A 17,114-nucleotide genomic window follows, 5' to 3' on the forward strand; every position below is an offset into this window, starting at 1 on the left:
TATGAGTCTACACATTAATTTTTAGGAAAATTCTATTTGTTCTATATCTGTAAGTTGAATGTTTAGCAAATACATCTTTCTGAAATCCAGTAATGGGGTTGTATTGAATGCAGGTTAGACATTTCTTGGAATAACAGAGGAATAACTTTGCATTACTATTTTAATAAATTGCATATTTATGAGATCCCAACTTTCACAGCTATTGATATTAAAGCCCATTGGTTTGTTTCATTGATATTCCTGGAGAACTGATTAAATCCAGGAACATTGCAACCGCATGTTTGCATATAGCCACATTGTAAGAGACCCAGTGTGTTCACTGCCGAATGAAAAATACAGAACATAGATATCCAGGATCTGAGGAATCAGGGTGCCTTAAGATAGCTTAAGATAGTGTGGTGAACTTGTTCATTTGGAAGAAAGGGGTTTGGTAAAGTTACCGAGAGTGCCATAAACACTGTTGCCTCCAAAAACATCAAGTGGATTCAAGTGCAGTGCAGCACACCAGTAACTGCAGTCTGTCCTTGCAGCAGGTACTCTGGATTATTAGAATTGATATCACAAGGCCAGATCGCAATGGCCGCGGCCCACCACAACCCAGGTCATTTGTCTTCTGTGATTTCTGGCTCATACCTTGTGTTGTTGATGCGCTTTAACCCCTGCAAGGGTCATTTCACTGGAGAACTGAACATAATGTCCTCTCTTCAGGGGAACACACTTTATTGGCTTTATTGAATTATGTGGCAGAATATTGACCTCCGTGCAAGTACTTTGCATGTACGCGGTACTGTGTGGGTGGTTTTATTCGTGTGACTTCGTAATCTCAAGGTAATTTATCTTCGCTGTGTATAATGACCTAGATGCTTGTGTCTGATAATCTTTAAGAGACCATAAAATGTGTGCATCGCCAGGTGTAACTCAGTCCCCCCCCCCTTTTTTTTTTCTTTACAGATTCTGGACGGGAACTGGTCATCACAGACCCAGTGGTCAAGAGTCGAGAACTCTTCATCTCAGACTATGTGGACACTTACCATGCTGCTGCTCTCCGGTAAAAGCACACTTCAGTTCATGCACACAAAAACACACACTTAGGCACACAAACTGGTGGCTTTATACCAGTGGTAGGTGGGGTTTCTTTCCAATGGCACACTACACCAACTGATTTCACTCATTAACACACCTTCAACCAGACAGGGGAGGACTAATCAGTTAAATTAACTGTTGTATTGTTGCATTGAAAAGAAAACCTGCATAGCACATGGTTGACTGTTGCACTATACCATTAACATGGTAAAATATTTTAGCAACAGTGTGCTGTAGGAACACTGTAGCCTCCCTAACACCCAGTTGTTCCCAGGAATAAAGGCTGATAGTAATCAAACTCTTAACTCTCTGTGCTCAGTGTGAGGAAGAGGGAAGACAAGCACGATTATTGTCTCCGTCTGAAACCAGATATTCTCCTGTGCACACGTGATTTCCCACCTCCCTCCCTATATCCCTTTTTCTCTTTATCCGTTCCTGAGTCTCACACACACACACACCTCCTTTTTCCTTTAACTAAAACCATCTGTGAGCAGAGCAGCGGCGGGCAGTCAAAGCCACGTCTCCCAGAAACCGCTGATTTCAGGGCAAATTAGCTGCAACTCCTCCAGCACAGAGTAGCCTTTGATTTGACTTATTCTTGAGGCTTTAGATAAACGGGAGGGAATTCCAGCAGGATGCTGTAATGCTGCAGCTTTCCTAAGGCTGCCCTCCCCAGCTGCCTTTCATCTCGCAAGGAGGAAGGTACTGTTTCTTAGTGAGGCGGTCTCGGTCCACGTCGCCATGAGGCCCATTATTGCAATAGCCCCAGACACCAGGTGGTGTGCTGGAAACAGAAATGGCATCAAGGTGGGGTTGGAGCCCAAGCCCCTCCTTGGCTCAGTGAGGGGTTATCACATCTAGAGAAGAAACACCTGAATTGAATTCCTGTCCAGATGTTTGCCGTGTGCATCTGCCACACCTCAGTCATAGCAGACGGGGCAGGGCTGACAAGTTGAGGCTGTGTTTACAGTGACCAGTCTGACCCCCCACAGCAGTCACCAGCAGTAGGGTTTTTTTCCATTGGCTCTTTTGGCCGCGCCGAGTCAAACTATGCCACATTGATTTGTGTTTCCATTACTAGTTTAAACACGCCGAGTTTTGCCGAGTCGCACTCGAGATGGACCATCTCCGGAGTTGAGCCAAAGCGCACCAGAACCGCCTCCAAGTGGGTTGCAGTGACATCAGATGGGCTTTATCATCATTCATTGATGATTCAGTGTCATTGTTCAGTGACGATTCAGCGACATGTTTAAAAAGCCTCCACTGCCAGACATAGCAGATACTTCAGGTGTTCATCTGTTTCAACTGCGTCTCAAAAAAAAAAAGCAAAGATAAAAGAGAATGGCAAGCGCTTGGTCTGCGCAAGAGAAGAGGGTGCTGCTTTTAAGTGTCATTGACTTAAGTGCGTCATCAGTTAAAGAAACCTTCAAGTGGGTAGCCCTGTTGTAATGGAAATGCAAATACCGGCCATGCTGGGCTGACGCACCAAGTCAAACCAAATCAAGCCAAGCCAGCACATGTGTATGGAAAAGGCCTACAGGTGCTGACAGGCACTGGATAGCTACTGCTAGATTTGTCCTCTCCAAGAAATGAATACCACAAGAACTTCTAATTACGTGGGATACTCCTCCTGCTAGGTCATTATCTTGTATGCTAGTATTGAGTCTAATAAAGCTTGTTTTCGCTCTTGCAGGGGGAAGTGCAACATTGCCCATTTCTCCGACATTTTTGCTGCCAGGGAGTTCAAAGCTCGCATTGACTCTTTTTTCTATATCCTTGGATATAACCCAGAGACCAGGTAAGAAAATATAATCACTTCTTCCACTGCTACAATTCCCCTCTTAGCCCCCAAAGGCCATAACAAAAGCTGGGACAGACCTGCACTAGGAGAGCAAACAGCAGTCACTACTTTTTTGTGATTTGATTTTGAAGCGGTCACAGGCCACTCATACAGTAGGGTTACATTTAATATCAGCAAAATTCTATTCTGCAATTGCTATCATATGATACTAAACAGTCTACTTTAGAATCAGTTACTCCCTCATCAGGACAGGAGATTTCTTCATTCTTGACTATTCACTTTCTTTCACTACTCACAGTTATTTTTCTTTGGCTCTGTAGGGCTGAAGTGGTTACAGAGAGCTATGTGTTATGATACTGTAAGCCCATCATTTCAGCGGGCAACTTTATCAAGTACTGTTGAATGTAGCTCTGTCTCGGTGGGCAATAATTACAAATGAGGCCAAAAAACTGCCAAGGCTGTATTGATGTGAGGGCTATTGTTCTTATCTGTCAAATCCTTCTTCACTTTGTGACGAGTTCTTTTATGTTAGTTTAATTCAAAACTAGAGAGGGAAATCCCACTGAGTTCTTTCATTCATATTTTTGAAAAAAATATGCCTTGTGTTCGATCGGGATTCTGCCTCTCCAGTGTCTTCTGAAGAGCGTTGCATTTGTAGATTTAGCCGATTTTTCTTCAAAGCCAAGGTCATCAAGAGGCAATTTGTCAAAACTTAATCAAAGTTTACAGCACTTTAGAACATCCTTTTCTAGGAGTTACATTTATTGCCCACTGAGTAATATTTACTTAATGTATATGAAAAGTTAGTTTTTCAAACAACTCCCACCGTCCTCTGCTTCTCTTGAAAGACCTGTACGTCACTGGAACACGTGATTTGTAGGACTGAATAGAGTTGGTACTTGTTTATCATAGTAGGTATCAGTCACAAAGATATCACCCCTAGTGTACTTTTAAAAGGTGACTTTTGTGACTTGCAGACTAAGGTACTTGTTAGATTTGATAAAGTGAATACTGGATATGAACATTACCTTTTGATTTGTTTGTCTTGTATGTATGCCAGCTGGAAAAGGTCATTTGCAGTCTGTCAATATCGTAATTGCAGATGATTTGCTGTTGAATTGTGATGCTGTTGATTTTATGCTTCAACAAAATACTTGACTTATTGGCATTTTTTTGCAAAATGATTACATAAATGATAGCCTTTGGTTTAAACGAATTCCCCCTAGAGCATAAAAGGTCAGTGAATAAGCAGTTGTAAGCGTCACTCTCGGTTAGCCTTGATCTCTAGAATCTGAACCAGATCGCACAGATATTTTGCAACCACTGTCAACTTTGTTCTACCACCGAACGCTAAAATAATAAACACAATTAAAACATGCAGCTTGAACTTGAATGTAGGAGCACAGCAGCCAAGATTTGCCTTAGTTCCTCCTGTTATCGTGCTGGGATGTTAATTGCACATGTCGTTATCAGTTTGATTTCGTCTTTAGTGATTAAGCTTGCTGACTGTAAAGATAAAATGCGTGGATGCCTCAGTGTATTAGTGCAGTGGATCGCGCCCAAGCAAAATTTGAAAACGGGCAGATTGTTATCTGTGCACGTTCGTGCTGACTGTTTTCCTCAAGTCGAACTGACAGCGGTCCTTGTTATGCATAGCCAGCGTCGCTAGTTGGGAACCCCCTGCGTCGGGGCCCCCAGCTCAATCACAGTCTCCCCCACCCACCCACCCCCTGCGCTTGTTTGGTATGCTGAGCGGTGTGTCTGCAGCCTTGCAATTTCAGTCTTGTTTATTATGGCGCAGACTGACGGGGAGAGATGAATTCCGTATCCCGTGTGTGTGTCTGTCTGTCTGTCTGTGTGTAAGGTCGCAGCACATGCTCAGTAGTGTCTACAGAAAGGAGAGCTGGCTACGCTGTGCGTGCGGGCTGAGGTCACAGCACAGGCTCAGTGAATGCCTCTCCAGAGCGAATGCGTGGTTCTCCATTTTGAGCACCTAGAAATAGGTGGGAGAGGGGAGTTTTTACTTCAACGAGCGTTACACACAAGGTGTCATCATCCAGCCTTAGAGCTCGGTGTCAGAAATGGACGATTTGTTCAGTCCACGGAGGTAGGTCTGCGATCATATCGTCGTGTTTGGCCAGTGTCGCTACGCGAGTCCTCGCTCGTCTCGTTTGCTCCTCGTATTCCATCTCCCGACAAACTGTTAGGAGGTCTAGCAAGCTGTCTGGAGGAGGGTCGTTATTTCCACAGAATGTCACGTCGGGAGGAGTAGTTCGCCTCCGTGCGTTGTGTTGTTAGATAGCGATCGAGTGAGGTTGTTTTTTTTTAGCATACAGGCTGTCAGGCTCAAATCACATACCGCTACTGGTTAACGCTGCCTCCAACGTCGTTTGAACGCCGTGTGAGATTATTTTTTTTTGTTTGTCCCTTAATGAAATCCTATTGCATTGTGCTTTGCGATGCATCCGCGCATATTTGCGTTGTAAACGGGTTTATTCCTTATCGTTGCATCGCGAAGATAAAGCCACGGCTCCATTTTGCAGTAGCCAGTGTTCTCGTGTTTACAATCGAGATGACATGGCGTATGCCGCCGTGGGCTCGCTTTGTGCCACCCAGAAACAAGCAGAACTGACTCCGCTCTTCTTCTTTTTCCACGTTCTCTCACGCAGCGACATCCAGCAATGCTATTTAGTTTGGAAGAAGTTAAGTGTGTTTTGTGTGCCACAATTATGTCAGTGTGCCACAGACTCGTGCAGCGATTGGATGGAATTGATGGAAGGGGCGGGGTTAGCCTTGAGCGCACACAAAAGTTGACCAGATGGTCACGTTGTTGTTTGGCTTTAAAGGGAAATAGAGTTCCGAGTTATTTTTCAAGTTTGCCAACAACTTCGCATTGCCCAGCGACTTACTACTGTTTGTTAATTTTTTGTGAGCTCTGAACTTATTATAAATCGAGTAAGTATTTTATCCACCGTTTTTACTGCACTTTTAACCATGTTTGAGGTTGCTTTTTAGAAAGAAATAATAAAACAAGGTTCCCAGAGCCACTGATGATAATTGATAGCATAGCCAGATGACTCCAGTAACATTATATTTAATTGATTTTTTTTAGTTCAGCTACTGGGAACATTCCAGCATGATAAATGAATAAATCTGTAAATTATAAAATTCAGCTTCTCTTTCATTCCATTTCTCTGTCAGTTTCAAAACATGTGTCCTTCCCAAAATGTAGGAAACATAATTTAACGAAATGTGCATAGTTCATAGAGAATTTTATATATATATATATATATATATATATATATATATATATATATATATATATCCATCCATTATCCAAACCACTTATCCTGTTCTCAGGGCTCAGAGTCGCGGGGATGCTGGAGCCTATCCCAGCAGTCATTTGACGGTAGGCAGGGAGACACCCAGGACAGGCCGCCAGGCCATCACAGGGACTATATATATATATATATATAGAGAGAGAGAGAGAGAGAGAGAGAGAGTCTGGGAATCCACACAGACTATATATATAGTCTGTGTGGATTCCCGAGAGCTTTGTGCTGCAGTGCATCTGTATTCTGCCTCCTCTCTCAGGATCATTGCTGCATTCCAACTGAATTTCGACAGTCTGCTCTCAGGATTTGCCAGAGTTTAACCTGGCTGTCTTCAGACAATGTCCCCCAATTCTGTTGCACACAGTCCTCATTTGTCATCCTTACAGCCTCCTGCCAAGCACACCATGGACCTAGTTGACTGAACTTCTGCTGAACTTTCTCTCTCTGAGATGTTCACCCACTCTGTAGATTTGGCATTTCTATCTCATTTGACTACCAACAGATATGACTACCAACAGAAGTGTTTGTATCTTTCTGTACTATTTTGGCATGGCAGAGCTATATAATATCAACTTATATATATATATATATATATATATAGGCAGACTATAGGGTATCTTATGTGGGTGGACTAGTAGTAGTAGTAGACTACAGTGTGTCTTATGTGGGTGAACTATAGTATCCTATGTGGGTATAGGATGTAGCACTATTTCTTTAACGTTGTGTAGTATGGCTAGAAACATCAATACAACAAGTCAATATATAAAACCAACAGCATCAAGCCTCATCAAGCTGTTATAATTTAATAGGAACTGCTCGGTTCCTAAATTCTCCAGGATAAGCCGTATGCTGCTTACTAGGCCTGCACGATATATCGTTTCAGCATCATCATCACAATGTGTGCATGCGCAATAGTAAGGCAAATTAATTCGAACACCTCATGCTACAACTTTCTGCTGCTTGATACATAAGGAAAACTCACACAGTTCTCATTTTCCATGACTAATCTACAAGAGAAGTCTGTTTTATATAATTTATTCCCATTTAAGGGTTCTTGGATACATGAAGTTTGCTACTAGCAAGTGACATGCAGGCTCTGCATGCACAGCAAACCACCAATCACAATCATTCTTGATCATTTTATCAAGCAACCAAAGCAAGACCCACTAGTTGTTGACTACAACCAGAAAATTAGTGAGGAACAGGAGAAAAACACCAAAAAGAAAGACTTGGTTGCAAAAAGAAAAGCGACATCAGTTGTATGGATTTTTAAACTTTCAAATTATTTTTACAGAGGTACTAAACACTTAAACATGTTTTTTTTAGCTGTAAACCTAATGATATGAATGTATGATGATAAAATGCATCAATGTTGGTGTTAATATTGACATTTCTTTCCAGATTTATAAAAATCGGTGTCTCATGGGTTGAAATTGGCTCATTGTGCCACCTATTGTTTTAAATCAGCCCTGAACCTTGCAAGGCCAATGCTGACATAGAGTCGACTGATTGGGTCTCACCATCTCATCTCATCTTCAGCCGCTTTTTCGGGGTCGGTCACAGTGACAGCAAGCTAAGTAGGGCCCTGCAGATGTCCCTCTCCCCAGCAATGCCCTCCAGCTCCTCCTGGGGGATCTCAAGGCGTTCCCAGGCCAGATTTGACATGTAGTCCCTCCAGCGAGTTCTGGGTCTACCCTGGAGTCTCCTCCCAGTTGGCCGTGCCCGGTAAACCTCCAAAGGAAGGCCCCCCAGGAGGCATCCTAATCAGATGCCCGAACCATCTCAACTGGCTCCTTTCGATGCGAAGGAGCAGCGGCTCTATTCCAAGCTCCCTCCGGATGTCCAAGCTCCTCACCCTATCGCTAAGGCTGAGCCCAGACACCCTACGGAGGAAACTCATTTCAGCCGCTTTTATCCGTGATCTCACCCTTTCGGTCACTACCCAAAGCTCATGACCATAGGTGAGGGTTGGAACAAAGATTGACTGGTAAACTGAGAGCTTTGCCTTCCGGCTCAGCTCCGTCTTTGCCACAACGGTCCGGTGCAATGTCTGTATTACTGCTGATGCCGCACCAATCCGTCTGTCAATTTCCCGCTCCATCCTACCCTCTCTTGTGAACAAGACCCCGAGATACTTGAACTCCTTCACATGGAGCAGCAACTCATCCCCAACCCAGAGGGAGCAATCCACCATTTTCCGGTAGAGAACCATGGCCTCAGACTTGGAGGTGCTGACTCTCATCCCGGGACTTACCTACGTCATGAAATACAAAAAAAAAAGAAAAAGAATAATAATGTTAACGCCCTCTAATCAGAGGTGGGCAACCCACCTCCCCCTTCCGTCTGCGGCGCATCTGCGTCTTTGTGGGGTGGGGTTTGACGCCGTCTGTGCTGGAAGACGGGCCAGTGGAGGGGACTACGGCGGTGTGTGGCGCTATCTGGACATGCACTGGGTCCTTCTCGCAGATCTCTCCAGCTACTCCTGCCTCACACATCCACGCCCCCCTTCTTAGCCCCTTACCCATTTTTTTTAGCATTTTTCAAAATCATGCAGTGGGTGGTTAGGCTCAGACCTGGGGGAGAAGTTAGACTTCAAAACCAGGTGGTTTATTTATTTATTTTTAATTTATATGGATTCCCTCCCCCCTTTTTCTCCCCATTTGCACCCAGCCAATTACACCACTCTTCCAAGCCGTTCCAGTTGCTGCTCCACCCCCTCTGCCGATCCGGGAAAGGCTGCAAACTACCATATGCCTCCTCCGATACATGTGGAGTCGCCAGCCTTTTCTTTTCACCTGACAGTGAGGAGTTTTGCCAGGGGGACGTAGCGCATGGGAGGATCACGCTATCCCCCCCAGTTCCCCCTCTCCCCTGAACAGGTGCCCCGACCAGCCAGAGGAGGCGCTAGTGCAGCGACCAGGACATACACCCACATCCGGCTTCCCACCCACAGACACAACCAATTGTGTCTATAGGGACACCCGACCAAGCCGGCGCTAACGCGGGGATTCGAACCACCAATCCCCGTGTTGGTAGGCAACGGAATAGACCGCTACACTACCCGTATGCCCCATTTTGTTTTTGTTTTTTTCTTCTCTCCTTGTTGTGTTTATTTAGGTGAAGGGCAGACTACATCTTATCTAACTAAAATGGAAGGAGTCTCTGTCTGTTTGTATGTGTTTGTGACTGTCGTGGGATTTTCTCAACAACAGTTCAGCTGAGCGACTTCGCACTTGGCGGGTGTATTGCTGAGGACCCAAGAATGTGCATTGTCGAATGTGAAGTTGTTTGGATGAGCCGTTCTCGAAAGCTCCAAGCAGCAATACCGGAGGCCAAGCGATCAGCCTGTTCTGAGCAGGCATGTTTTGAACGGGCACTGCACTAGTATTGTGAATTTTTGACAGTGCATATTTTGGAGCATTTATTTCCAACCCATATTAGGATGCATGTTTGTCTGCTGTTGAGCCTTCTCTGCCTGCTGTGCACCGGGCACACACAGAAGTTTTCAGGTCTCATAGTAGGATGGCCACATATTTACATACTACTCTTCAACAAAAACCAAAGTCTCTACAATTCTATTTTTTGAATTATTTTTATTTTCCTGTGCAGATGCACTCCCCTTCAAAATCACCCCAATCATTCTAGAATGATTAATTATTTCCAAATAGAGCTACTCAAGTAATCTTCTGAAAATTCCTGTATTTTTTCATATCGTAATATATATATATATATATATATATATATATATATATATATATCTACTACCACTACTACTTTCAGTTGCTCCCGTTAAGGGTCACCACAGCAGATCATCCGTTTCCATTTCTTCCTGTCCTCTGTATCTTCCTCTGTCACACTAGCCACCTGCATGTCCTCTCTCACCACATCCATAAACATCCTCTTTGACCTTCCTCTTTTCCTCTTCCCTGGCAGCTCCATATTCAGCATCCTTCTCCCAATATACCCAGCATCTCTCCTCCACACATGTCCAAGCCATGTCATTCTTGCCTCTCTTGCTTTGTCTCCAAACCGTCCAACCTGAGCGGTCCCTCTAATATACTCATTCCTAAACCTGTCCGTCATCACTCCCAATGAAAATCTTAGCATCTTCAACTCTGCCACATCCAGCTCCACCTCCTGTCTTTTCATCAGTGCTACTGTCTCCAAACCATATCTCACGACCATCTTGTAAACCTTCCCTTTAACTCTTGTTGGTACCCTTCTGTCGCAAATCACTCCTGATACTCTTCTCCACCCACTCCACCCTGCCTGCACTCTCTTCTTTACCTCTCTTCTGCACTCCTTGTTACTTTGAACAGTTGACCCCAAGTATTTAAACTCATACGCCTTCGTCACCTCGACTCCTTGCATCCTGTAATCCTTGCACACACACACATATATATATATATATATATATATATATATATGTGTGTGTGTGTGTGTGTGTGTGTGTGTGTGTGTCTCCACAGGATGTTGCAATGCAGCCTTCGATATAGAAAAAAGAGCAGCAATTCAGGAGCAAAGATATAGCTGATGAGTGCATTGAGCATGAAACAAGCTTGTTCTGCCATTTAACAACTTTGAGCATATATATATATACAACTTTGTTAAAAGAAACACTCATCGGTAGGGAAAGTGCTCAACAAATAAGGAGCAAAACAATCCAGTGAGTCAAGTAAATTCTTTATGAGACAATACAAGCCTATTTCATGCCATAAGCAATCATCGCTTATGGCATGAAACAGGCTTATACTGTCTTATAAAGAATTTACTTGACTGACTGGATTATATATATATGCTCCAGCATCCCCGTAACCCCGATTGGGATAAGTGGCTTGGATGATGAATGGATATATATATATATATATATATATATATATATATATTATATATATATATATATATATATATGTATCTCGCAGGGGAAAAAATTTAATTTTGAGTTTTTTCCAATATCGTTCAGTCCTACTGCTTACTAGTATTGACTGCTCTAAAAGTTTCGTCAGCATAGTTAGATGAAAAATCGCCATAAAAGTGTATAATAAAATCATCAGTCTCTTCATATATGCATAACTGTTGATTTAGGAAAATGTCATGTCTTACTACTCATCAATTAGAGCCAGTTGATAGTTATACAGAGCCTTTGTAAAGCTATGCAACACTAACTAGGTCTACACCACCTTTGCCTCTGGTCAGCCTCTTCCTTCTGTTTACAACTGAAATAACCAGACCTACAACACAGCTGGTAAGGTTTTATCAAGTGTTTTGACGTTGGCTGGAAACAAACGTGTCCTTGTAAACCAGGGGTCTACAACACCCTAAACTGCAGTTGCAGCTCAGATCTTGAGCCTGTCCGATATCCATGTCTGTGCCACACATCTGTTGGCCATATTTTATGACAGTATAGAATATTTTTCTGACAACTCTCTCCTGGACGTCAGTCAGACGGGGAGGGAGGTTGGCTAACGGGGAGAAAGAAGAGATGGGTCAAATGTGTTGCTGTGGAAGTGTCTGTGGGCGGAGGACTGTAAAGCGACCAGTGGGACCTGGCGTCTCAGGTTTCAGCCCGGTATCCTCAGCCAGTCTACCCATGATGGAGTGAGAGCTTCACTGGGCGCAAATCATGCTGACAGGTTCTGGGCCTCCCTGTGCTTGGCTGTATGAAAATTGGCGCTGTTACCTAGGCAACAGAGGGAAAAGGCTTTTCAAAAGGAACATCTTGTCATTTTCTTTAATCCACTGCAGCTGGAGATTCAGAACACTATTATTAAATTGCAGTTGCTATGGCTACCAACATTTGTACCAGCAGCTGGTTGTGAGCCTCTTTCCCTGCTCCCTGCATAGCTCCAACCAGCCTCAACCCCCCTTTTCAGGGGAATCTGTTTTATTGCTGCATCTACATTCTCAACCCAGCAAATGTGCTCTGCTTAAAATGGTTCAGCAGGAACATTTTAAAAGGAGTATTCCCTTCAAAACTGTAATTGCATATCACGATAAAGCGCTTAACTTTGTTGATGCACTTTGTTACAAACATGAGCTCCCTTCAAATGATCTTCCGCCATAAAAAGTGAAGTACTCCTCCCGTTTGTCTTGATTTGCACTGGTCCAGATTCTGAGGTTTTTGCAATGATTTCTTTTCTACTTTGACCTTTCAGTCTGTTGCTATCATCACTTGTAAGATAGTGCACTTGCCTTTGCATAGGTCACTCAGGAGGCTCTCCTGTTCCGATGCAGAGGTCTTTTAGTAGGTCCTGAGATGGCACTGAATAAATCTTCCTCAAATCTATGTTTTGTTCTCTTTTCAGACGACTTAACAGCACACAAGGAGAAATCAGAGTGGGCCCAAGTCACCAAGTAAGTCAATGTACATTACACACGCACACTCTCACACACACATACACAGAGCTATACACACACACGGCAACTATACAGACACACTGTAAAGCACACAAAGTACAATAAACACACATATCATGCACAGTACTTTTTATGTACAACTTAAAACATCTTGTGTATGCCCATGATAATTTCCTGCATCTTCAGTCCTGTACTGCCATTTTGAAAAATGAAAACTCTAGGCGTACTTGTGCAATACTTGTTTCTTTTCTTTTTTTTTACTGCAGGTTTGATAGTGTTTCCATGTAGTTTCCAAAATCAGGAGACTACGTGCTTAATCCTGCAGATATTGTAAAAGTTTGAAAGTCAGATAAAAAGTTATAAGAGGATTGTTTTGTTTGTTCCTGTGCCAAGAACAGAGTTGCCTTTGTAGTTAAGCTGTATCCAGATCTGTTAACACACTTAACTTTTGTGATTGCACCCTGTTCCCCACAGCCGTCACTCAGACCCACAGTGAAAAGTACATAAGTGTTTGAAAGCTGATATTTTCTCCTAGCTCGTGCGCTATTTGTAGTGTGACACCATCTGTCCCTCTCCTTCTTCCTGGACCTAATTAGGCCAAGCTCCCAGAGCTGCAGCCTTTCCCCTCTCCTGGTGGCCAGGCAGTGACAGAGAATGAAGAACTGGTCTGGATGCCCGGGGTCAATGACTGTGACCTTCTCATGTACCTCAGAGCCGCAAGGTGAGATGGGAGAAATGCAGGAAGTCAGACATGGGATGGCTGGGCAAACCTGCAACACACATGTGAGAGGACAAAGTTGTCAGTTCGTGGGGAATTTAGAGGTAGAGCACTGATTTCGGTGAATAAGTAATTACAGATAAAGTCTGTAGATGTAGTAGTCTTCCACCATCCCACTGGATTAACAGCTGCATAAGGTTGTAAAATTTCCCTGGAGGAATCAACGAGGCTTCATTTTGTCATGGGGTCATTTGTAACCAGAATCAGTACCTGTATTGGCCAAGCATGTTTGCATAAAAAAGGGATTTGCCTTGGTTCATTGCTCACATGAAAGATATGACAAAACATCACATAAGACTATGCAGCAGCACACATTTGACAAATCAACATTCTGTAAAATATTTATTAGTTGACACGAGGCATTATGATTATTAATACCAAAAATTATGAAGTTTCATAGCACAGTAGACATTCATGGTATGAACAAGACTGCAGCTCATATTTGGTGTGTGGTAAAAATGCATCCCAATGTCTAAATGATGAATTATTACATGGCAAGGTCAAGTAGTTAAGAGCTTTGACCTTTCTAGCTTCCACCATTAGCCCATGTTGCTAGGACTGGTGAATTCTGAATATTAATCCACAAGTAGGGTCCTGTAATTCTTATCATGGTGTGAAAGGTTGTTATTGGGTTACTCTATTGTACAGTATTTATTGCATTTGCAAGAAACATCACATTGCTAAAAACTCATAACAAAGCACACAGGTTGTGGTCTGGAATGAGTTGTAGAGTGATATTGTGGTATTTAAAAAAAAACGTAAACCGCTGTCTTCTCCTATGTTGAAATAACATTTTCTCTTTATCCTGTTCCTCTGTGCTGTGTTGTGTAGGAGCATGGCTGCCTTTGCAGGGATGTGTGACGGAGGCTCAACAGAAGATGGATGTCTCGCAGCCTCTCGAGATGACACTACACTAAACGCACTTAACACTGTAAGTAGCCACACAACGGGCCTGGTGCTAGAAATCAAGTGTATGTGATGGGAATAACAATGATCCTTTGGGACTTGGGGATTTGATTTGGCTTTTTGAAACCAGAGATTCCCCCACAAGATTCCCCTCACTGATTTGCAATGATACGAACTCCCAAGTCAGTGGAGTACCCACCAAAGAACCTGGTTTCTGAAGCTTACAATACATGAGGCATAATGAGAGATCTATCCCCCATATTGAAATTTAATGTAGAGGAACCTTGCATAAGTGAGCGATTTGATTCATCATAAATAGGGTGTTTCTTTTCCAACGCTGTACTGGGAAATTAACATAGCTGACAGGTCATTGTCTTTCGACCTTCATCCCCATCTGCAATTCCAATGAGCCAATGCTTGTTTATTTTCAGTGGTAGAGCCTCTGCTGCCTGTTTCACCCAATTGAATGTGACACAAGGCTTACAGCAGCAAACCATTTGCCTTTGTCGCTGCGTATTTTGCTGCCTCTCAGATCTTTTCATGGCATTTCCTCTGGCACTCTGCTTTCATATGAGGTTTCCAGTAAAAGCCTTTGCCTCTCCTGAGATGGTTTTAATTCTTCGTTTGGATGGAAATTTCTTTTACATCTGTGTTAGTGCCTAGCTCTGTATTAATACAACTCAAAATGTCTGTTCTGTACCACTTAGTAAGAAAAATAAAATAGGGCACTATCAAATGTATTTCAGAGTGTATTCAGCAGTACTCAGTATATGTTTTGAATTTCAGCCCTCTGTATCCAAAATGATTTGCTGATCTCGCATTGTTGGCATTTCTCTGCAGCTTCACGAGAGCAGCTATGATGCAGGCAAGGCTCTGCAGAGGCTGGTGAAGAAGCCCGTACCCAAACTAATAGAGAAGTGCTGGTCTGAAGATGAAGTGGTGAGAGAATCTTTCCTTTAAGTTGGGCATGAATGAATGCGTGGGCATTTCCCCTGTGCATTTAAAAAAAAAAACTCTTTCTTGAATATAAAATATGTAAGTTAGAAGTAAGTCAGCATTTTGAATATTTTGGCATTTTATAATTGGGCATGAGTCTAGGGTATTCCATGTGTTTTTCTTGCTCTTTAAACATATCAATGTGTCTGATGAATTCCTCCTGCAAGAGCTGGGTTTGTGCCTTTAGAGGGGGCTGTTGAGAGGGTTAAAATCAGAGCTGCTGGACCAGGCTGGTGAGACATCAGTGAAAACACACGTCAGTCGGCAGCCCCTCCAAGGCTCAAGAGCAGCTGCATCCTGTTTATCGCTCACAGAATAAAATCTTTACCGTGAAAGACTGGAGAGGAAAAAGATTTGAGGGCTGGTAATGTTGGCCTCCATTTGAATTTAGATTTGAATTTCACCGCAGCTGTTTGGAGGGGGCCGGAATCAGAAAATGGCAGGGCTTCTCCCTGATCAAACAACACATAGGGAACTGGGAAGGAGCAGAATTAGAGTGTGGGGTATCACCATGTCAGCATGAGGGAGCACTGTCGCTGCAGCCTAGATGCTACACGACACACATACACTGATGTTTAGATACCTACTCTATCTTTGAAGACCACATAGGCATGAATGCACATTATCAATTTATAGCAATTTATTCTAGGTTATATTTGTCTCTCTTTTTTTCTTTTTTCTTTTTTTTTTTCTTGACCAGAGGGTTACAAAAAAAAAAACACCAGGCCACGCACAGCCAGTCCTGTTGTGCATCTGTTTATTCTTGACTTGCATGAGTCATGTTTCTCTCTCTCTCTCTCTCCCTCTCTCTCCCTCTCTCTCTCTCTCTCTCTCTCTCTCCTCTCTCTCTCTCTCTCTCTCTTCCCATTTCAATACCACATGGTAAATCCTGACACTTGCTGGCCTATTGTTGAGCAGACCAAGCCTGGAATCCCATCAACTCAGATCAAATGGAAGCGAACGGGTGTATTTGTCCTGTAATTGAACATGATGGGCACATTTGAATAACGCCAGAGCCCACGGCAGTGAACCGCAGCAAATCGCAACAAATTAAGTCAGCCATCCTTTTGTGCACTTGTTTATGAGTTCTCTTTATTTATGCATGCTTGCTAGCGGCAGGCTAAACTGCCGTGCAAAAATGATCAGAGTAGAAAGGTGGTGGTGGTGGTCGGGGGGGGGGGGGGTTGATGGGAGACTTAAGTCGTATTCCCCCATCAAAGCAAACCCACCACAGACCGCGTGTCATAAACCACAGCAGTAGTCTATTGGTGCATAACTCCACCCAGACAAAATCACTTCAGGATTTCAGTTGATTTTACTGTGCAAGTGGATGATAAATTACCTGGAATAATAGTGCTTGAATATTATATTTTAAGTGCAGAGCATTACTGAAGTCAGTAATACAAACAAGTAGGGTCATGGGGCTTCACCATTACCATAATTTAGTTCCCTTAGAACCACTAAATTCTTCCTTAATGTTTACTCTTTTTAATTTTAAGCAACTGTTATGGGATGTGAGCAACCATTTCCAGTTTGTGCTGCAGTTTCATGTACGATGATGTATGGGAAAATGCGCTGTCTTTGTCATTTTCATTAGCTCACCAATAAAGCTAGATCATGAATTTGTATTTTATCCTCATTTTATTTACATTATTCCAGTTTCACTTTGGGGAGCAGTTCTGCCACTGAGGGGACTTGTACCCACACTATAGCTAAATTAACTCACAGTAACCAAAGTTGACGCTCCCCATCTTTTTCTTACTTTCAGTAAATGAAACAACTTGTACTTTTTAGAATGTACAGCTGCTAGGACATGTTAAACCACAATCACACAGCTCTGTCTGGCTGTAGCAGAAGA

At 43.1% G+C, this 17,114-nt stretch overlaps 1 protein-coding gene across 3 annotated transcripts in view; it reads left to right on the forward strand.

The window, feature by feature from the left end:
- Positions 1–4,848: 4,848 nt before the first annotated feature.
- LOC130106715 (arginine-glutamic acid dipeptide repeats protein-like) overlaps positions 4,849–17,114 on the forward strand; it is a 42,438-nt gene continuing 30,172 nt past the window's right edge. For all 3 annotated transcript variants that reach the window (XM_056272938.1, XM_056272939.1, XM_056272940.1), the window contains exons 1-5: positions 4,849–4,991; positions 12,525–12,573; positions 13,173–13,297; positions 14,186–14,285; positions 15,101–15,199. In XM_056272938.1, coding sequence (XP_056128913.1) covers positions 4,966–4,991; positions 12,525–12,573; positions 13,173–13,297; positions 14,186–14,285; positions 15,101–15,199 — 399 coding nt within the window. In that variant the 5' untranslated portion in view covers positions 4,849–4,965. The remainder of the gene's footprint in view (positions 4,992–12,524; positions 12,574–13,172; positions 13,298–14,185; positions 14,286–15,100; positions 15,200–17,114) is intronic.

Source organism: Lampris incognitus, chromosome 2 (assembly GCF_029633865.1).
Source record: "Lampris incognitus isolate fLamInc1 chromosome 2, fLamInc1.hap2, whole genome shotgun sequence".
In the NCBI taxonomy this organism is placed as follows: Eukaryota; Metazoa; Chordata; class Actinopteri; order Lampriformes; family Lampridae; genus Lampris; species Lampris incognitus.